Source organism: Fringilla coelebs, assembly GCF_963513975.1.
Source record: "Fringilla coelebs genome assembly, chromosome: 34".
NCBI lineage: Eukaryota > Metazoa > Chordata > Aves > Passeriformes > Fringillidae > Fringilla > Fringilla coelebs.
Window position 1 is genome coordinate 113,903 of NC_140060.1, and position 21,683 is coordinate 135,585.

At 50.7% G+C, this 21,683-nt stretch overlaps 2 protein-coding genes across 2 annotated transcripts in view; one reads left to right on the forward strand and one right to left on the reverse strand.

Moving 5' to 3' along the window:
* The window catches only part of SUPT16H (SPT16 homolog, facilitates chromatin remodeling subunit), a gene marked incomplete at its 5' end in the record, with an annotated part of 65,299 nt that extends 44,477 nt beyond the window's left edge, over nt 1–20,822 (forward strand). Inside the window, 10 exons of the mRNA XM_084224164.1 lie at nt 988–1,114; nt 4,013–4,131; nt 7,279–7,404; nt 8,915–9,027; nt 10,948–11,023; nt 13,214–13,383; nt 15,641–15,770; nt 16,811–16,937; nt 17,814–17,891; nt 19,153–20,822. Of these exons, the coding sequence (XP_084080290.1) occupies nt 988–1,114; nt 4,013–4,131; nt 7,279–7,404; nt 8,915–9,027; nt 10,948–11,023; nt 13,214–13,383; nt 15,641–15,770; nt 16,811–16,937; nt 17,814–17,891; nt 19,153–19,394 (1,308 nt within the window). The 3' untranslated portion in view covers nt 19,395–20,822. The remainder of the gene's footprint in view (nt 1–987; nt 1,115–4,012; nt 4,132–7,278; nt 7,405–8,914; nt 9,028–10,947; nt 11,024–13,213; nt 13,384–15,640; nt 15,771–16,810; nt 16,938–17,813; nt 17,892–19,152) is intronic.
* Nucleotides 20,823–20,834: 12 nt separating this feature from the next.
* TTC5 (tetratricopeptide repeat domain 5) overlaps nt 20,835–21,683 on the reverse strand; it is a gene marked incomplete at its 3' end in the record, with an annotated part of 13,221 nt that continues 12,372 nt past the window's right edge. The window contains exon 10 of the mRNA XM_084224183.1: nt 20,835–20,864. Coding sequence (XP_084080309.1) covers nt 20,835–20,864 — 30 coding nt within the window. The remainder of the gene's footprint in view (nt 20,865–21,683) is intronic.

The window sequence follows — 21,683 nt, forward strand, 5'->3', positions numbered from 1 at the left end:
AGTCAGGGGTCAGTCAGTGGTCAGTCAGGGGTCAGTCAGTGGTCAGTGGTCAGTCGGGTCAGTCAGGGGTCAGTCAGGGGTCAGTCAGTGGTCAGTGGTCAGTCGGGGTCAGTCAGGGGTCACTGAGTGGTCAGCAGTGAGTGAGTGGACATTGGGTGGACATTTAATGGACGTTGGGTGTCCAGTGAATGGTCAATGACCATTGAGTGGTCACTCAGCAGTCAGTGGTGGCCATGGAGTGGTCAGTGGGTGGTCAGTGGGTGGACATTGAGTGGTCAGTGAGTGGTCAGTGAGTGGTCAATGACCATTGAGTGGTCAGTGAGTGGTCACTAAGGGTTCACATAGCGATCCTTGGCCATTTAGTGGCCATGGAGCGGTCAGTGGTCACTCAGCACTCAGTGGTCACCCAGTGGTCACTCAGCAGTCAGTGGGTGGACATTGAGTGGTCAGTGAGTGGTCAGTGAGTGGTCACTAAGAGTTGATAGAGCGATCCTTGGCCATGGAGTGGTCAGTGGCCATGGAGCAGTCAGCGGTCACTCAGCGCTCAGTGGTCACTCAGTGCTCACCCAGTGGTCACTCAGTGGTCACTCAGCAGTCAGTGGGTGGACACTGAGTGGTCAGTGAGTGGTCACTAAGGGTTCATAGGGCGATCCTTGGCCATTGAGTGGTCAGTGGCCATGGAGCAGTCAGTGGTCACTCAGTGGTCACTCAGCGGTCACTCAGCGGTCAGTGGGTGGACACTGAGTGGTCAGTGAGTGGTCAGTGAGTGGTCAGTGAGTGGTCAGTGAGTGGTCAGTGAGTGGTCACTAAGGGTTCATGGAGCGATCCTTGGCCGTGGAGCACTCAGCGGTCACTCAGTGGTCACCCAGTGGTCACTCAGTGGTCACTCAGCGGTCACTCAGTGGTGACCCAGTGGTCACTCAGGGTCACTCAGTGGTCACTCAGCGGTCACTCATTGGTCACTCACTGGTCACTCTGTGTCCGCAGGGCATCGTCAAGCAGGACTCTCTGGTCATCAACCTGAACCGCAGCAACCCCAAGCTCAAGGACCTCTACATCCGGCCCAACATCGCCCAGAAGCGCATGCAGGGCGCCCTGGAGGCACATGTGAATGGTAAAAATCCTGAAATCAGCCCAAAATGAACCAAAATCGCACAAATTCGGGGCATTTTGGGGTTTTTTGGGATTTTTTGGGGGTTTTTTGGGGTTTTTTTGGGGTTTTTTTGGGGTTTTTGGTGCCACATCCGGCCCAACATCGCCCAGAAGCGCATGCAGGGCGCCCTGGAGGCGCATGTCAACGGTAAAAATCCTGAAATCAGCCCAAAATGAACCAAAATCACAAAAATTCGGGGCATTTTGGGGGTTTTTGGGGGTTTTTTTGGGGGTTTTTTGGGGTTTTTTTGGGGGTTTTTGGTGCCACATCCGGCCCAACATCGCCCAGAAGCGCATGCAGGGCGCCCTGGAGGCGCATGTCAATGGTAAAAACATCAAATTCACCCAAATCCGCCCAAAATGAACCAAAATCGACCAAATTTGGGGCACTTTGGGGCAGGTTTGGGGTTTTTGTTGGGGTTTTTTTGGGGTTTTTGGTGCCACATCCGGCCCAACATCGCTCAGAAGCGCATGCAGGGCGCCCTGGAGGCGCATGTCAACGGTAAAAACGCCAAAATCAGCCCAAAATGAACCAAAATCGCACAAATTTGGGGCATTTCGGGGCAGGTTTGGGGTTTTTGTTGGGGTTTTTTGGGGTTTTTTTGGGGGTTTTTTTGGGGTTTTTTTGGGGTTTTTGGTGCCACATCCGGCCCAACATCGCCCAGAAGCGCATGCAGGGCGCCCTGGAGGCGCATGTCAACGGTAAAAACATCGAAATCAGCCCAAAATCACCCAAAATGAACCAAAATCGCACAAATTTGGGGCATTTCGGGGTTTTTTGGGGTTTTTTATGGGTTTTTTTGGGGTTTTTGGTGCCACATCCAGCCCAACATCGCCCAGAAGCGCATGCAGGGCGCCCTGGAGGCGCATGTCAATGGTAAAAACACCGAAATCAGCCCAAAATGAACCAAAATTGACAAAAATCGCACAAATTCGGGGCATTTTGGGGTTTTTTTTGGGATTTTTTGGGGTTTTTTGGGGTTTTTTTGGGGTTTTTGGTGCCACATCCGGCCCAACATCGCCCAGAAGCGCATGCAGGGCGCCCTGGAGGCGCATGTCAATGGTAAAAATCCTGAAATCAGCCCAAAATGAACCAAAATCGCACAAATTCGGGGCATTTTGGGGTTTTTAGGGGTTTTTTTGGGGTTTTGTTGGGGGTTGTTGGCGCCACATCCGGCCCAACATCGCCCAGAAGCGCATGCAGGGCGCCCTGGAGGCGCATGTCAACGGTAAAAAAACTGAAATCAGCCCAAAATGAACCAAAATCACAAAAATTTGGAGCTGATTTGGGGGTTTTTTTGAGGGTTTTTTGGGGTTTTTTTTGGGTTTTTTTGGGGTTTTTTGGGGTTTTTTTGTGAAACCCAGGGATTCTGGGATGGATTTCGGGGCGGTTTCTCTGGATTTCGGGTCCCCGTGGATTTTGGGATGAATCCTCGTGATTTTGGGGTGAATCCCGGGGGTTTTGGGGTGAATCCCGGGGGTTTTGGGCTGGATTTCGGGGTGAATCCTGGGGATTTCAGTCCCCCTGGATTTTGGGGTGAATCCCGTGGGTTTTGGGGTGAATCCCGGTGTTTTTGGGGTAGATTTCGAGGTGAATCCTGGGGATTTCGGGTTTCCCTGGATTTTGGGGTGAATCCCGGTGGTTTTGGGGTGAATCCTGGGGATTTTGGGGTAGATTTCAGGGTGTTTCAGGGGGATTTCAGTCCCCCCGGATTTTGGGGTGAATCCCGGTGGTTTTGGGGTGAATCCTGGGGATTTTGGGGTAGATTTCAGGGTGTTTCAGGGGGATTTCAGTCCCCCCGGATTTTGGGGTGAATCCCGGTGGTTTTGGGGTGGATTTTGGGGTGAATCCCGGGGATTTCCGTCCCCCTGGATTTTGGGGTGAATCCCGGGGGTTTTAGGGTGAATCTGGCCGGTTTTGGGGTGAATCCCGGGGATTTTGGGGTGGATTTTGGGGCGGTTTCCCTGGATTTCGGGTCCCCCGGATTTTGGGGTGAATCCCGGTGGTTTTGGGGTGAATCTGGCTGGTTTTGGGGTGGATTTTGGGGCAGTTTCCGTGGATTTCAGATCCCCATGGATTTTGGGGTGAATCCCGGTGTTTTTGGGGTGGATTTCGGGGTGAATTCTGGGGAATTTGGGTCCCCTCGGGTTTTGGGGTGAATCCCGGGGATTTTGGGGTGAATCCTGGTGGTTTTGGGGTGGATTTTGGGGCGGTTTCTGTGGATTTCGGGGCGGTTTCCCTGGATTTCAGATCCCCCTGGATTTTGGGGTGAATTCCGGTGGTTTTGGGCTGGATTTTGGGGTGAATCCTGGGGATTTCGGGTCCCCATGGATTTTGGTGTGAATCCCGGTGATTTTGGGGTGAATTCCTCGGCTTTTGGGGTGGATTTCGGGGCGGTTTCCCTGGATTTCGGGTTCCCCTGGATTTTGGGGTGAATCCCGGTGGTTTTGGGGTGAATCTGGCCGGTTTTGGGCTGGATTTTGGGGTGAATCCTGGGGATTTCAGGTTCCCCTGAATTTTTGGGGTGAATCCCGGGGGTTTTGGGGTGAATCTGGCCAGTTTTGGGGCGGATTTTGGGGTGAATCCCAGGGATTTCAGGTTCCTATGGATTTTGGGGTTAATCCCGGTGGTTTTAGGGTGAATCTGGCCGGTTTTGGGGTGGATTTTGGGGTGAATCTGGCTGGTTTTGGGGTGGATTTTGGGGTGAATCCCGGGGATTTTGGTCCCCCCGGATTTTGGGGTGAATCCCGGTGGTTTTGGGGTGAATCTGGCTGGTTTTGGGGTGGATTTTGGGGCGGTTTTCTGGATTTTGGTCCCCCCGGATTTTGGGGTGAATCCCGGTGGTTTTGGGTCCGCCAGGGTTCCGCTTCACCTCGGTGCGGGGGGACAAGGTTGACATCCTGTACAACAACATCAAGCACGCCGTGTTCCAGCCCTGCGACGGCGAGATGATCATCGTGCTGCACTTCCACCTCAAGGTGCTTTTGGGGCAAAAAACCCCAAATTTGGGCAAAAATCTGGGTTTGGGGAAAAAACCCCAATTTGGGGAAAAACCGGGGTGGGGAAAAATCACAGGTTTGGGGGAAAAACCCCAGCCCTGCGAGGGTGAGATGATCATCGTGCTGCACTTCCACCTCAAGGTGCTTTTGGGGTGAAAAACCCCGAATTTGGGCAAAATCTGGGTTTGGGGTAAAAAACGGGGATTTGGGGAAAAACCGGGGTGGGAAAAAAATCCTGGATTGGGGAGAAAACCCCAGCCCTGTGACAGCGAGATGATCATCGTGCTGCACTTCCACCTCAAGGTGCTTTTGGGGCAAAAAACCCCAGATTTGGGCAAAATCTGGGTTTGGGGAAAAAAACGGGGATTTGGGCAAAATCCGGGGTGGGAAAAATCACAGGTTTGGGGGAAAAACCCCAGCCCTGCGAGGGTGAGATGATCATCGTGCTGCACTTCCACCTCAAGGTGCTTTTGGGGCGAAAAACCCCAAATTTGGGCAAAATCTGGGTTTGGGGTAAAAACCTGAATTTGGGGAAAAAAACGGGGTGGGAAAAAATCCTGGACTGGGGCAAAAAAACCCCAATTTGGGCAAAATCCGGGGTGGGGGAAAATCACGGGTTTGGGGAGAAAAAACCTGGGTTTGGGTAAAAACCTGGGATTGGGGAAAAACCCTGGATTGGGGCAAAAACCCCAAAAATTGGGTTTTTTAAAAAATTTGGGCAGAATCCCGGGTTGGGGAAGAATCCCAGATTTGGGTTAAAAACCTGGGTTTGGGAAAAAAAAGGATTGGGGAAAAAACCCCAGGTTTGGGGCAAAATCCGGGATTGGGGAAAAAAACCCGGATTGGGCAAAAACACGGGTTGGGGAAAAAACTCCCAATTTGGGGAAAAATCCTGGGTTTGGGAAAAAACCCGGATTGGGGAAAAAAAAACGGGTTTGGGCAAAAACCCCAGATTGGGGGAAAATCCCCAGATTGGGGAAGAAAACCCGGATTTGGGTAAAAACCCCAGGTTTGGGGAAAAATCCTGGATTGGGGAAAAAACCCCAAATTGGGGCAAAAACCACAGATTGGGGAAAAAAGCCCGGATTTGGGCAAAACCCCGGATTGGGGCAAAATCCCTGGATTGGGGGAAAAAACCCCGAATTGGGGAAAACCCCAGATTTGGGTAAAAAAAACCCCGGGTTTGGGCAAAAAACGCGGGTTTGGGGGAAAATCCCGGGATTTCAGGGCCGGAACATTCCGGGGTCTGGGGCAGCTCCTGGGTGGGGTCAGGGGAGGTGGAAGGGGCGGGGTTTGGGTGGAAATCCTGGGATTTTGGGCAAACTGCTGAGTTAGGGTTGAACACTGTTGGTTTTTGGTAAAACTCTGGGATTTTGGGTTGAAATCCTGGGATTTTGGGCAAACTCCCCAATTTGAGTCGGGCACTGTCAGTTTTTAGTAAAACCCCCCAATTTTGGGGTGCAATCCCTCTCTTTGGGGGCCGTTCTGGGCCGGATCCTGGCGTTTTTGGGGTTTTTTCACCCAAAATTGCCATTTTTGGTACTTTTTGCCCAAAATCTCATTTTTTCTCCCCAGAACGCCATCATGTTCGGCAAGAAGCGCCACACGGACGTTCCCCATAATTTTGGGGTGCAGTTTTGGGATTTTGGGGGCTGTTCTGGGCCGGATCCTGCCGTTTTTGGGGTTTTTTCACCCAAAATCACCATTTTTGATATTTTTTGCCCAAAATCCCATGTTTTCTCCCCAGAACGCCATCATGTTCGGCAAGAAGCGCCACACGGACCTGCTCCCCGATTTTGGGGTGGAATTTTGGGATTTTGGGGGCCGTTTTGGACTGAATCCTGGCATTTTTGGGGTTTTTTCACCCAAAATCACCATTTTTGGTACTTTTTTCCCAAAATCTGGTGTTTTCTCCCCAGAACGCCATCATGTTCGGCAAGAAGCGCCACACAGACCTGCTCCCCAATTTTGGGCTGCAGTTCTGGGATTTTGGGGGCCGTTCTGGGCCAGATCTCGCTGGTTTTGTGTTATTTTATCCCAAAATCACCGTTTTTTGTTATTTTTACCCAAAATCCGGGTTTTTCTCCCCAGAACGCCATCATGTTCGGCAAGAAGCGCCACACAGACCTGCTCCCCAATTTTGGGGTGCAGTTCTGGGATTTTGGGGGCCGTTCTGGGCTGGATCCTGATGGTTTTGGGGTTATTTTATCCCGAAATCGCAGATTTTTGTTATTTTTGCCCAAAATCTGGTGTTTTCTCCCCAGAACGCCATCATGTTCGGCAAGAAGCGGCACACGGACGTGCTCCCCAATTTTGGGGTGCAATTCTGGGATTTTGGGGGCTGTTTTGGGCTGGATCCTGGTGCTTTTGGGGTTATTTTATCCCCAAATCACCATTTTTTGTTATTTTTGCCCAAAATCCAGGTTTTTCTCCCCAGAACGCCATCATGTTCGGCAAGAAGCGCCACACGGACCTGCTCCCCATTTCTGGGCTGCAATCTTGGGATTTTGGGGGCCGTTCTGGGCCAGATCCTGACGGTTTTGGGGTTATTTTATCCCAAAATCGCCGTTTTTTGTTATTTTTACCCAAAATCTCGTGTTTTCTCCCCAGAACGCCATCATGTTCGGCAAGAAGCGCCACACAGACTTTCTCCCCAATTTTGGGGTGCAGTTCTGGGATTTTGGGGGCCGTTCTGGGCCGGATCCTGGTGCTTTTGGGGTTTTTTCACCCAAAATCACCGGTTTTGGTACTTTTTGCCCAAAATCCGGGTTTTTCTCCCCAGAACGCCATCATGTTCGGCAAGAAGCGGCACACAGACGTGCTCCCCGATTTTGGGGTGCAGTTCTGGGATTTTGGGGGCTGTTTTGGTCTGGATCCTCGCATTTTTGGGGTTTTTTCACCCAAAATCACCGTTTTTGGTATTTTTTTCCCAAAATCTCGTGTTTTTGCCCCAGAACGCCATCATGTTCGGCAAGTAGTGGCACACAGAGGTGCTCCCCAATTGTGGGGTTCAGTTCTGGGATTTTGGGGGCCATTCTGGGCCGGATCTCGCTGGTTTTGTGTTATTTTATCCCAAAATCACCATTTTTTGTGCTTTTTGCCCAAAATCCGGGTTTTTCTCCCCAGAACGCCATCATGTTCGGCAAGAAGCGCCACACGGACGTGCAGTTCTACACCGAGGTGGGCGAGATCACCACGGACCTGGGCAAGCACCAGCACATGCACGACCGCGACGACCTCTACGCCGAGCAGGTGGGATTGGGGCGAAATCCGGGGATTTTGGGTCAGTCCCGGGTTTGGGGTAATTTCCAGCGGGTTTGGGGCCTTTCGGGGGGGTTTTGATGGTTTTGGAAATTTTTTCACCTTTTTTTGAAATTTTTCATGGGTTTGGAAATTTTTTCAGATTTTTTAAAATATTTTTTTCGCCGTTTTTTTGACGTTTTTTCACATTTTTTGAAATTTTTTTCACGTATTTTGAAGTTTTTTCAAGGTTTTCGAGCCCCAGTTTCCTTTTTTGAAGGGTTTTTTTGGGGTTATTCCCACACTTTTTGGGGGTTCCAGACGATTTGGGGTCATTTCCTGGGTTTTTTGGGGCCGTTTCCCAGGGTTTTGGCCGTTTCTCACACCCTGGGGATTTTTGGGGTGAATTCCGGGGGTTTTGGGTCATTTCCTGGGGGTTTTTTGGGGCAATTTCCCAGGAATTTGGGTTACATATGAAACGGGAGCTGATTTTAGGGTCACTTCTGTGGGTTTTGGGCCGTTTCCTGGGGTTTTTGGGCCGTTTCCCCGGTTTTGGCCGTTCCCCGGATTTTTGGGGTGAATTCCGGGGGTTTTGGGCCATTTCCTGTGAGTTTTTTGGGGCAATTCCCCAGATTTTGGGTTCCACATAGAGCAGGAGCTGGATTTAGGGTCATTTCTGTGCATTTTGGGCCGTTTCTTGGGGTTTTTGGGCCATTTCCTCCGGTTTTGGCCCTTCCTCACACCTCAGGGATTTTTGGGGTGAATTCCGGGGATTTTGAGTCATTTCCTGGGGGTTTTTTGGGGCAATTCCCCAGATTTTGAGTTCCACATAGAGCAGGAGCTGGTTTTGGCGTCATTTCTGTGCATTTTGAGCCGTTTCCCACGTTTTTTGGGGCCGTTTCCCAGGTTTTTGGCCCTTCCCCACACCTCAGGGATTTTTGGGGTGAATTCCGGGGGTTTTGGGTCATTTCCTGAGGTTTTTTGGGGCAATTCCCCAGGAATTCGGGTTACATATGAAACAGGAGCTGGATTTAGGGTCATTCCTGTGCATTTTGGGCCGTTTCCCGGGGTTTTTGGGCCATTTCCCGGGGTTTTTTGGCCGTTTCCCCGGTTTTGGCCATTGCCCGGATTTTTGGGGTGAATTCCGGGGATTTTGGGTCATTTCCTGGGGGTTTTTTGGGGTAATTCCCCAGCAATTAGGGATAGAGCTGGAGCAGGAGGCGTTTTTTGGGGTCATTCCTGTGGGTTTTGGGCCGTTTCCCGGGGTTTTGGCCGTTCCCCGCTCCCCCTGGATTTTTGGGGTGAATTCTGGGGGTTTTGGGTCATTTCTTGGGGGTTTTTGGGGCAGTTCCCCAGGAATTCGGGTTACATATGAAACAGGAGCTGGATTTAGGGTCACTTCTGTGGGTTTTGGGCCATTTCCCGGGGTTTTTGGGCCATTTCCCGGGGTTTTGGGGCCGTTTCCCTGGTTTTGGCCATTCCCCGGATTTTTGGGGTGAATTCCGGGGATTTTGGGCCGCAGATGGAGCGGGAGATGCGGCACAAGCTGAAAACGGCCTTCAAGAACTTCATCGAGAAGGTGGAGGCGCTGACCAAGGAGGAGCTGGAGTTCGAGGTGCCCTTCCGGGAGCTGGGGTGAGAACGGGCCGGAAAACGGCAAAAACGGGAAAAAATGGGGGAAAAAATGGGAAAAACGGGGAAAAACGGGGAAAAAACGGGAAAAAATGGGGAAAAAATGGGGAAAAAAATGGGGGGAAAATGGAGAAAATGGAGAAAATGGAGCTGGAGTTCGAGGTGCCCTTCCGGGAGCTGGGGTGAGAACGGGCGCAAAAACGGCAAAAACGGGAAAAAACGGGCGAGAAATGCGAAAAATGGGGAAAACGGGGAAAATGGGGAAAAAAATGGGGAAAAAATGGGGAGAAATGGAGGGAAAAATGGGGAAAAAAATGGAAAAAAATGGGGGGAAAAATGGAGAAAATGGAGCTGGGGTGAGAATGGGCCCGAAAACGGCGGAAACGGGAAAAAATGGGGAGAAACGGGGAAAATGGGGAATAATGGGGAAAAACAGGGAAAAAATGGGGAAAAAACAGGGAAAAAATGGTGAAAAAACAGGGACACGGGAAAAAACTGGGAAAAAATGGGGGAAATGGGTAAAAATGGGGGGGAAGGGAAAAATGGGGAAAAACAGGGAAAAAATGGGGAGACAGGAAAAAAATGGGGAAAAATGGAAGAAAAATGGAGGAAAAATGGGGAAAAAATGGGGGAAAATGGGGAAAAACAGGAGAATGGGAGAGAAATGGGGGAAAAAAAGGCAAAAATGGGTAAAAACAGGGGAGAAATGGGAAAATGGGGGAAAAACGGGGAAATGGGGAAAAATGGGGGGAAAATGGGGGGAAAATGGGCAAAACATGGGAAAAAACAGAAGGAAAAATGGGAGAAAATGGGATTTTAGGGATTCTGTGTCTTTCCCAATTTTGGGTTCATTCTTGGGGATTTTGGGGCCATTTGGGGGTTCAGGTCAGTGCCGTTTTTGGGCTGATTTGTGGCGGTTTTGGGGCCATTTTTGGGGATTTTGGGGCTGTTTTGGGGGTTCGGGTCTGTCCCGTTTTTGGGCTGATTTGGGGCTTTTTTGGGGCCATTTTGGGGGTGGTTTTTAGGCCATTTTGGGGCATTTTGATGTTCAGGTCTATCCCATTTTTGGGCTGATTTGTGGCGGTTTTGGGGCCGTTTTGGGGGTGGTTTTAGGGCTGTTTTGGGGGTTCGGGTCTCTCCCGTTTTTGGGCTGATTCCCAGGGGTTTTGGGGGCGGTTTTGGGGCCATTTTTGGGGCGATTTTGGGGCCGTTTTTGGGGTTTGGGTCTGTCCCATTTTTGGGCTGATTCCCGGGGATTTTGGGGCCATTTTTGGGGATTTTGGGGCCGTTTTGGGGTTCGGGTCTGTCCCGTTTTTGGGCTCATTCCCGGGGGTTTTTGGGGCGGTTTTGGGGCCGTTTTTGGGCTGATTCCCGGGGATTTTGGGGCCGTTTTTGGGGCGGTTTTGGGGCCATTTTTGGGCTGATTCCCGGGGATTTTGGGGGCGGTTTTGGGGCCATTTTTGGGGCGGTTTTGGGGCCGTTTTTGGGCTGATTCCAGGGGATTTTGGGGTGGTTTTGGGGTTTGGGTCTGTCCCGTTTTTGGGCTGATTCCCGGGGATTTTGGGGCCATTTTGGGGGCGGTTTTGGGGCCGTTTTTGGGCTGATTCCCGGGGATTTTGGGGCCATTTTGGGGTTTGGGTCCGTCCCGTTTTTGGGCTGATTCCCGGGGATTTTGGGGCCATTTTGGGGTTCGGGTCTGTCCCGTTTTTGGGCTGATTCCCGGGGATTTTGGGGGCGGTTTTGGGGCCGTTTTTGGGGTGGTTTTGGGGCCGTTTTTGGGGCGGTTTTGGGGCCGTTTTTGGGCTGATTCCCGGGGATTTTGGGGGCGGTTTTGGGGCCATTTTTGGGGGCGGTTTTGGGGCCGTTTTTGGGGCGGTTTTGGGGCCGTTTTTGGGCTGATTCCCGGGGGTTTTGGTCGCGCAGGTTCAACGGCGCCCCCTACCGCAGCACCTGCCTCCTGCAGCCGACCAGCAGCGCCCTGGTGAACTGCACCGAGTGGGTGAGTGGGGGACAGGTGGGACAGGTGAGACAGGTGTGACAGGTGTGTCAGGTGTGTCAGGTGTGTCAGGTGTGTCAGGTGTGTCAGGTGGGACAGAGGAACTGCACCGAGTGGGTGAGTGGGGGAGGGGACAGGTGAGGGACAGGTGTGACAGGTGAGACAGGTGTGTCAGATCAACTGCACTGAGTGGGTCAGTGCAGGTAGGACAGGTGTGACTCAGGTGTATCCAGGTGTATCACAGGTAACTCAGGTGTATCACAGGTAACTCAGGTGTGTCCCAGGTGTATCCAGGTGCACTCAGGTGTAACTCAGGTGTGTTCCAGCCCCCGTTTGTGGTGACCCTGGACGAGGTGGAGCTGATCCACTTCGAGCGGGTGCACCCAGGTGTATCACAGCTAACTCAGGTGTATCCAGGTGTAGCTCAGGTGTAGCTCAGGTGTATCACAGGTGTGTCACAGGTAACTCAGGTGTGTCACAGGTAGCTCAGGTGTAACTCAGGTGTCTCCCCAGCCCCCGTTCGTGGTGACCCTGGACGAGGTGGAGCTGATCCACTTCGAGCGGGTGCACCCAGGTGTAACTCAGGTGTACCCAGGTGTATCACAGCTAACTCAGGTGTACCCAGGTGTACCTCAGGTGTATCCAGGTGCACTCAGGTGCACTCAGGTGCACTCAGGTAACTCAGGTGTGTTCCAGCCCCCGTTTGTGGTGACCCTGGACGAGGTGGAGCTGATCCACTTTGAGCGGGTGCACCCAGGTGTATCAGAGCTAACTCAGGTGTATCCAGGTGTATCACAGGTGTATCACAGGTAGCTCAGGTGTATCTCAGGTGTATCCAGGTGCACTCAGGTGTACCCCAGGTGATCTCAGGTGTCTCCCCAGCCCCCATTCGTGGTGACCCTGGACGAGGTGGAGCTGATCCACTTCGAGCGGGTGCACTCAGGTGTATCACAGCTAACTCAGGTGTAACTCAGGTGTATCCAGGTGTATCTCAGGTGTATCCAGGTGTGTCACAGGTGCACCCAGGTAACTCCAGGTGTGTTCCAGCCCCCATTTGTGGTCACTCTGGACGAGGTGGAGCTGATCCACTTCGAGCGGGTGCACTCAGGTGTATCAGAGCTAACACAGGTGTACCCAGGTGTAACTCAGGTGTATCCAGGTGCACTCAGGTGTATCCCAGGTGCACTCAGGTGTAACTCAGGTGTACCCCAGGTAACTCCAGGTGTCTCCCCAGCCCCCGTTCGTGGTCACTCTGGACGAGGTGGAGCTGATCCACTTGGAGCGGGTGCACTCAGGTGTATCACAGCTAACTCAGGTGTATCACAGGTAGCTCAGGTGTGTCCCAGGTGTATCCAGGTGCACTCAGGTGTAACTCAGGTGTCTCCCCAGCCCCCATTTGTGGTGACCCTGGACGAGGTGGAGCTGATCCACTTCGAGCGGGTGCACCCAGGTGTATCCAGGTGTATCTCAGGTGTATCCAGGTGCACTCAGGTGTAACTCAGGTGTGTTCCAGCCCCCGTTTGTGGTGACCCTGGACGAGGTGGAGCTGATCCACTTTGAGCGGGTGCACCCAGGTGTACCATAGGTAACTCAGGTGTATCCAGGTGCACTCAGGTGTAACTCAGGTGTATCCAGGTGTATCACAGGTAGCTCAGGTGTATCTCAGGTGTATCCAGGTGCACTCAGGTAACTCAGGTGTCTCCCCAGCCCCCGTTCGTGGTGACCCTGGACGAGGTGGAGCTGATCCACTTTGAGCGGGTGCACCCAGGTGTAACTCAGGTGTATCACAGGTGTATCCCAGGTGTATCCAGGTGCACTCAGGTGTACCCCAGGTAACTCAGGTGTCTCCCCAGCCCCCGTTCGTGGTGACCCTGGACGAGGTGGAGCTGATCCACTTCGAGCGGGTGCACCCAGGTGTAACTCAGGTGTACCATAGCTAACTCAGGTGTGTCACAGGTAGCTCAGGTGTATCTCAGGTGTATCCAGGTGCACTCAGGTAACTCCAGGTGTCTCCCCAGCCCCCGTTCGTGGTGACCCTGGACGAGGTGGAGCTGATCCACTTTGAGCGGGTGCACTCAGGTGTATCAGAGCTAACTCAGGTGTATCACAGGTGTATCACAGGTAGCTCAGGTGTATCTCAGGTGTATCCAGGTGCACTCAGGTGTACCCCAGGTAACTCAGGTGTCTCCCCAGCCCCCGTTTGTGGTGACCCTGGACGAGGTGGAGCTGATCCACTTTGAGCGGGTGCAGTTCCACCTGAAGAACTTCGACCTGGTGATCGTGTACAAGGACTACGCGCGCAAGGTGACGATGATCAACGCCATCCCCGTGGCCTCGCTCGACCCCATCAAGGAGTGGCTCAAGTGAGACCCCGGGGACAAATCCCACGATTTTGGGGCTTTGGGGGAACTTTCTGGAGTTTTGGGGATTTTTAGAAATTTTTTCAGGGTTTTTTTTCTGATTTTTTTGGGTTTTTTCTGAATTTTTTCTGATTTGTTTTCTGATTTTTTTCTGATTTTTTTCTGATTTGTTTTCTATTTTTTTTTCCTGGGTTTTTTTCTGATTTTTCTGATTTTTTTTTTCTGATTTCTTTCTGATTTTTTTCTATTTTTCTCTGATTTTTTCTGATTTTTTTCTGATTTTTTTCTGATTTTTTTCTGATTTTTTTTTCTGATTTTTTCTGGGATTTTTTTCTGATTTTTTTCCTGATTTTTTTCTGATTTTTTTTCTGAATTTTTTCTGTTTTTTTCTGATTTTTTTTTTTCTATTTTTTTTTCTGATATTTTTCTGAATTTTTTCTGATTTTTTTCTGATTTTTTCTGGGTTTTTTTCTGATTTTTTCTATTTTTTTCTGATTTTTTCTAATTTTTTCTGACTTTTTTCTGATTTTTTTTTTTAATTTTGTTTCTGTTTTTTTCTTATTTTTTCTGATTTTTTCTGGGTTTTTTCCTGATTTTTCTGATTTTTTTTCTGATTTTTTTCTAATTTTTTTTCTGATTCTTTCTGAATCTTTTTCTGATTTTTTTCTGATTTTTTTTTTTCTGAATTTTTTCTGATTTTTTCTGAATTTTTTTTCTGGGTTTTTCTTTCTGATTTTTTTTCAGGGTTTTTTCCTGATTTTTTTCTCAATTTTTTATCATTTTTTTTTCTCATTTTTTCTCTTTTTTTTTTTTCTCTTTTTTTTCTCCTTTTTTTCTGATTTTTTCTGATTTTTTTCTGGTTTTTTTCTGATTTTTTTCTGATTTTTTGGAGGTTTTTGAGGTTTTATTTCATTTTTTTTCCCCTTCAGATTTTCTTTTCTTGAGGTTTTTTAAAATTATTTTTTGGGGGGAAATTTTCTGGGGTTTTTTAGATTTTTTGTGAAATTTTGGGGGTTTTTTTTTATTGTTTTTAAAGGTTTTGTTTTTCCTTCAGATTTTTTTTTTCTTGAGGTTTTTTTTTTTAGATTTTTTTTTGGGAAATTTTCTTTTTTTGAGGTGTTTTTTCTGTTAGATTTTTTTGGGAAATTTCCTGGGGTTTTTTAGATTTTTTGGGAAATTTGTTTTGGTTTTTTTTTTAGGATTTTTAAAAATTTCTTTTTTCCTTTTTTTAAGGTTTAATTTCAGTTTTTTTCCCCACAGATTTTCTTTTCTTGAGGTTTTTTTTTATTATTTTTGGGGGGAAATTTTCTGGATTTTTTTAGATTTTTTGGGAAATTTTGGGGGTTTTTTTTTAGGGTTTTTAATTTTTTTTTTCATTTCTTTTAAGGTTTTATTTCAGTTTTTTTTTTCCTTCAGATTTTCTTTTCTTGAGGTTTTTTTTTTTTAGATTTTTTTTTGGGAAATTTTCCTTTTTTGAGGTGTTTTTTCTGTTAGATTTTTTGGGGAAATTTTCTGGTTTTTATTTAAATATTTTGGGGGGGGGGTTTAAAATTTTTTTTAAGGTTTTATTTCACTTTTTTTTTCTCCTCTGCCTCACCTGTCCCACCTGTCCCATCTCACCTGTCCCACCTGTCCCACCTGTCCCATCTCACCTGTCCCTCACCTGTGCCCCTGTCTTACCTGTCTCACCTCACATACCCCTCACCTGTCCCTCACTTGTCTCACCTGCCTCATCTCACCTGTCCCACCTGTCCCACCTGTCCATGTCCCACCTGTCTCACCTGTCCCATCTCACCTCTCCCACCTGTCCCACCTGTCCATGTCCCACCTGTCTCACCTGTCCCACCTGTCTCACCTGTCCATGTCCCACCTGTCCCACCTGTCTCACCTGTCTCACCTGTCCCATCTCACCTGTCCATCTCTCACCTGTCCCTCACCTGTCTCACCTGTCCCACCTGTCCCATCTCACCTGTCCCACCTGTCCCACCCATCTCACCTGTCCCATCTCACCTGTCCATTTCTCACCTGTCCATGTCTCACCTGTCCCACCTGTTGGTCTCACCTGTCCCATCTCACCTGTCCCACCTGTCCCTCACCTGTCCCTCACCTGTCCATGTCTCACCTGTCCCTCACCTGTCCATGTCTCCCCTGTCCCACCTGTCTCACCTGTCCCACCTGTCCCACCTGTCCCACCTGTCCCACCTGTCCCACCTGTCCCACCTGTCCCACCTGTCCCTCACCTGTCCCTCACCTGTCGCAGCTCGTGTGACCTCAAGTACACCGAGGGGGTTCAGTCTCTGAACTGGACCAAGATCATGAAAACCATCGTGGACGACCCCGAGGGCTTCTTCGAGCAGGGGGGGTGGAGCTTCCTGGAACCTGAGGGCGAGGTGAGCACACCTGGGCACACCTGGGCACACACCTGGGATACACCTGGGATACACCTGGGAACGGCTGGGATACACTGAGGCACACCTGGGTACAGCCAGGGCTTCTTCGAGCAGGGGGGGTGGAGCTTCCTGGAGCCCGAGGGAGAGGTGAGCACACCTGGGCACACCTGGGCACACACCTGGGCACACACCTGGATACACCTGGGAATGGCTGGGATACACTGAGATACACCCAGGGCTTCTTCGAGCAGGGGGGGTGGAGCTTCCTGGAACCTGAGGGCGAGGTGAGCACACCTGGGCACACCTGGGCACACCTGGGCACACCTGAGATATACTGAGATACACCTGGGAACGGCTGGGTACAGCTGGGTACAGCTGGGACACACCCAGGGCTTCTTCGAGCAGGGGGGGTGGAGCTTCCTGGAGCCCGAGGGAGAGGTGAGCGCACCTGAGATACACCTGGGATACACCTGGGCACACACCTGGGCACACACCTGGGCACACCTGGGAACAGCTGGGCACACCTGGGTACACCTGGGATACACCTGGGATACACTGAGATACACCCAGGGCTTCTTCGAGCAGGGGGGGTGGAGCTTCCTGGAACCTGAGGGAGAGGTGAGCGCACCTGAGATACACCTGGGCACACACCTGGGGATACCTGGGATACACCTGGGGATACCTGGGATACACCTAAGCACATCTGGGCACACCTGGGGCACACCTGGGGATACCTGAGCACACCTGGGGCACACCTGAGCACACCTGAGCACACCTGGTTCCACCTGGGGCACACCTGGGGATACCTGAGGGTTACCTGGGGGATACCTGTGCCCCCCTGTGCCCACCTGGTGCCACCTGGGGCACACCTGAGCACACCTGGGCACACCTGGGGCACACCTGAGCACACCTGGGGATACCTGAGGGTTACCTGGGGGGTACCTGTGCCCCCCTGTGCCCACCTGGTGCCACCTGGGGCACACCTGAGCACACCTGGGGGATACCTGTGCCCACCTGGTCCCACCTGGTCGCACCTGCAGGGCTCGGAGGCGGAGCCAGGTGAGTCGGAGTCGGAGCTGGAGGACGAGACCTTCAACCCCTCGGAGGAGGACGAGGAGGAGGAGGAGGACAGCGATGAAGATTACTCCTCCGAGGCCGAGGAGTCAGGTGGGCGCACCTGGGCACACCTGGGCACACCTGGGGACACCTGGGTGGGGAAAAACGGGGAGGAAATGGGGAAAAAACGGGGGATTTTGGGGTAGAAATGGGGATTTATGGGTAAAAATGGGGAATTTTGGGGGGTCTGAGCTCACCTGGGCTCACCTGGGCACACCTGGAGGGGAAAAATTAGGGGGGAAATGGGGATTTATGGGTAAAAATGGGGAATTTGGGGGTAAAAATGGGGATTTTGGGGCTCTGAGCTCACCTGGGCACACCTGGGGGCACCTGGAGGGGAAAAATGGGGAAAAACCGGGGGATTTTGGGATAGAAATGGGGATTTATGGGTAAAAAATGGGGAATTTTGGGGGGTCTGAGCTCACCTGGGCTCACCTGGGCACACCTGGGGGCACCTGGAGGGGAAAAATTGGGGGAAAAAATAGAAGAAAATGGGGGAGTTTGGGGTAAAAATGGAGAATTTTGGGGGGTCTGGGCACACCTGGGCGCACCTGGGGGCACCTGGGCATTGCTGGGGGCACTTGGGGATACCTGGGCGCACCTGGAGAGGAAAAATTGGGGGAAAAATGGGGGAATTTGGGAAAAAAATGGGGAATTTTGGGGTAGAAATGGGGATTTATGGGTAAAAATGGGGATTTGGGTTAAAAATTGGGATTTGGGGTGAAAATGGGGATTTTTGGGGGGTTTTGGGTTCACCTGTGCACACCTGGGGAGGGAAAGTGGAGAAATTTGATTTTAAAGTGGGGATTTGGGGTAAAAAGGCGGGATTTTGTTTTGTTTTCCCCCATTTTTTATTGTTTTTTGTTGTTTTTCGTCGTTTTTATTGTTTTTCATCGTTTTTCCCGTTTTCCCCGGTTTTTCCCCCAGAATACTCCAAGGACTCGCTGGGCTCGGAGGAGGAGAGCGGCAAGGACTGGGACGAGCTGGAGGAGGAGGCGCGCAAAGGTCGGCCCCAAAACCCCCCAAATTCACCCCAAAATCCCAAAATCCCAAAAACCCCCCAAAACCCCCAGATTCACCCAAAAAAACCCCAAATTCACCCCAAAATCCCCCAGATCCACCCCAAAACCCCCCGGATTTTCCCCCAAAACCCCCAAAAACCCCAAAACCCCCCCGAATTCACCCCAAAACCCCCAAAAATCAAAAATTGTTAATTTTGCCCAAAATCTGCGTTTTTCGCCCCAGCTGACTGTGAGAGCCAGAACCAATCCCCCCCAAATTCAGCCCAAAATTCAGCCCAAAATTCACCCCAAAATCCCCCAATTCCAGCCCCAAACCCCCCTGAATTCACCCCAAAAACCCCCAAAATCAAAAATTGTTAATTTTGCCCAAAATCCGGGATTTTCACCCCAGCCAACTGCGAGAGCCAGAACCAATCCCCCCCAAATCCCCTAAATCCCCAAATTCACCCCAAAATCCCCCAAGTCCCCCAATTCCAGCCCCAAACACCCCCAAATTCACCCCAAAAACCCCAAAAATTCACAAAAATCACTAATTTTCCCAAAATCGCCGTTTTTCGCCCCAGCCGACCGCGAGAGCCAGAACCAATCCCCCCAAATCCCCCCCAAAATCCCCAAATCCCCCAATTCCAGCCCCAAATCCCCCCAAATTCCCCCCAAAACCCCCAAAATTCCCAAAAATGTTAATTTTGCCCAAAATCGCCGTTTTTGGCCCCAGCCGACCGCGAGAGCCAGAACCAATCCCCCCCAAATCCCTCAAATTCACCCCAAAACCCCCAAAATCCCCCCAAATCCCCCAATTCCAGCCCCAAACTCCCCTGAATTCCCCCCAAAACCCCCAAAATTCCCAAAAATCACTAATTTTCCCAAAATCTGCGTTTTTGGCCCCAGCCGACCGCGAGAGCCAGAACCAATCCCCCCAAATTCCTCAAATCCCCCAAATCCCCCCCAGAATCCCCCCCAGAATCCCCAAAATCCCCCAATTCCAGCCCCAAAACCCCCCAAATTCACCCCCAAAACCCCCCAAAATTCACAAAAATCACTAATTTTACCAAAATCTCCGTTTTTCGCCCCAGCCGACCGCGAGAGCCAGAACCAATCCCCCCAAATTCCTCAAATCCCCCAAATTCACCCCAAAATCCCCCAAATCCCCCAGTCCAGCCCCAAACTCCCCCGAATTCCCCCCAAAACCCCCGAAATTGACTAAAATTGTTAATTTTGCCCAAAATCTGCGTTTTTGGCCCCAGCCGACCGCGAGAGCCAGTACGAGGAGGAGGAGGAGCGGGGGCGGGGCCGGAAGCGGAAGGGCCCCCCCGGGCGGGGGCCGGCCCCACCCCCCCAAGAAGAAGAGGAAGTAGCCGCCCCTCCCCCACCCCCAAAACCGCCGCTTTTCACCCCAAAACCGGCCCGGGGGGGGGGAGGGGGGGGAACCCCAAATCCGGGGGGGGGAAACGAAATTTGGGGCAAAATCCTGAAATTCTGGGGGTGATCCTGAATGGGGGGGGAATCCCCAAAATCCCGGGAAAAAAACTCCTCAAGTTTGGGGGGAAAAGGGAAAATTTGGGTGAAAAAATGAATTTTGGGGGAGAAACCCAAAAATGGTCAAATTTTGGTGGGGGAAACCAAATTTGGGAGGGGATGAAAAACCCCAAATCCTGGGGAAAAATGGGAATTTGGGGGGAAAAACAAAATCTCGGGGGAAAAAAGAGATTTTGGGGGAAAAATCTGAAATTTGGGGAAATGACAAAATTTGGGGGAAATCCCCAAAATCCTGGGAAAAAAACCCCAAAAATTTGGGAGGAAAACCCTGAAAGTTTGGGGAAAAAATCCCAAATTTGGAAAAAAATCCCAAATCCTGGGAAAAGACCCCAAATCTGAGCCAAAAACTCCAAATTTGGGCTAAAAACCCCAAAATTTGGGCTGGGAAACCAAAAATCCCAAATTTTGGAGTTCCGGCCCCGCCCCCTCGTGGGGTTTTCCCAAATTCCCCCAAATTTCCCCCAAATTTCCCCCCAATTTTGGGCCCTCGGGGGTTCCGGGAGGATTTTTTGGGGTTTTTTCCCAATTTTGGGGTTTTTTGCCCCATTTTTTTGTTGCTTTTCCCCTCCCCCTCCTCGTTCTCTCCCCGCCGGAATTTTGGGGCGATTCTGGCGGATTTTGGGGCCCCTCGGGATCCCCAAATTTTGGGGCATTTTGGGTCAAACTTGGGGGGTTCGGGGTGGGATTTTGGGGGCATTTCCCGGGATTTTGGGTCCCCCTCCCATTTTTGGGGTCATTTCCTGGGATTTTGGGTCCCCCTGACATTTTTGGGGTCATTTCCTGGGATTTTGGGTCCCCCTCAGATTTTTGGGGTCATTTCCCGGGATTTTGGGTCCCCCTGACATTTTTGGGGTCATTTCCCGGGATTTTGGGTCCCCCTCCCATCTTTGGGGTCATTTCCCGGGATTTGGGTCCCTTTGACATTTTTGGGGTCATTTCCCGGGATTTTGGGTCCCCCTGACATTTTTGGGGTCATTTCCCGGGATTTGGGTCCCTTTGGATTTTTGGGGTCATTTCCCGGGATTTTGGGTCCCCCTGACATTTTTGGGGTCATTTCCCGGGATTTTGGGTCCCCCTGACGTTTCTGGGGTCATTTCCCGGGATTTTGGGTCCCTTTGACATTTTTGGGGTCATTTCCCGGGATTTTGGGTCCCCCTGACATTTTTGGGGTCATTTCCCGGGATTTTGGGGCTCCTCTGGGCCGGGGCTCCCCCAAAGGCCCCGAACCCGCCCGGAATTGCCCAAAATTCCCTTTTTTTGTTGTCGTTCCCGTATTTATGGGGGGCTCCCCCCTTTTTTGGGGGGAATTCTCCCGATTTTGGGGCTCCCCCCGGGGCCTCCCCTCCCCCCCCGCCCCTTTTCCAGGAGTTCAATAAAAATCTCGTTTTTTTTAAGGTTTTCTAACAAAAAATCGGAAATTCTGCGGCCAAAGGGGGGGAGGGGAGGGGGATTGGGGGGAAAACGGGAAAAAATGGGGGAAAAGGGGAAAAACGGGGAAAAATTGGGGGGGAAATGGGAAAAAAATGGGAAAAATGGGGGAAAATTGGGGGGAAAATGGGGAAAAATGGGGAAAAACTGGGGGGGAAATGGGGAAAAAATGGGGGAAAATGGGGAAAAATGGAAAAAATTGGGGGAAATGGGGAAAAATGGGGGGAAATGGGGAAAAAATGGGGGGAAATGGGAAAAAATGGGAAAAATGGGGAAAATTGGGGGGGAAATGGGGAAAAAATGGGGGAAAATGGGGAAAATGGGGGAAAATGGGAAAAAATTGGGGGGAATTGGGAAAAATGGGAAAAAAAGGAAAAAAAATTGGGAAAATATGGGGAGAAATGGGGAAAAATGGGGGGAAAATGGGAAAAAATGGGAAAAAATAGGAAAAATGGGGGGAAAATTGGGGGGAAATGGAAAAAATTGGGGGGAAAAGGGAAAAAGAGGTGGGAATTGGATAAATTGGGGGGAAATGGGAAAAAATGGGAAAAACGGGGAGAAAAACTGGGAGAAAATGGGAAAAAATGGGGAAAATGGGGAAAAATGGTAAAAAACGGGAGGAAAATGGGGAAAATTGGGGGGGAAAACGGGAAAAATGGAAAAATGGGGGAAAATGAGGAAAAATTGGGGAGGAAATGGAAAAAAAATAGGGGGGAAAATGGAGAAAAATGGGTAGAAAATGGGGGAAATAGGGGAAATTGGGAAAAAATGGGAAAAAATGGGGAAAATGGAAAAAATCGGGAAAAACGGG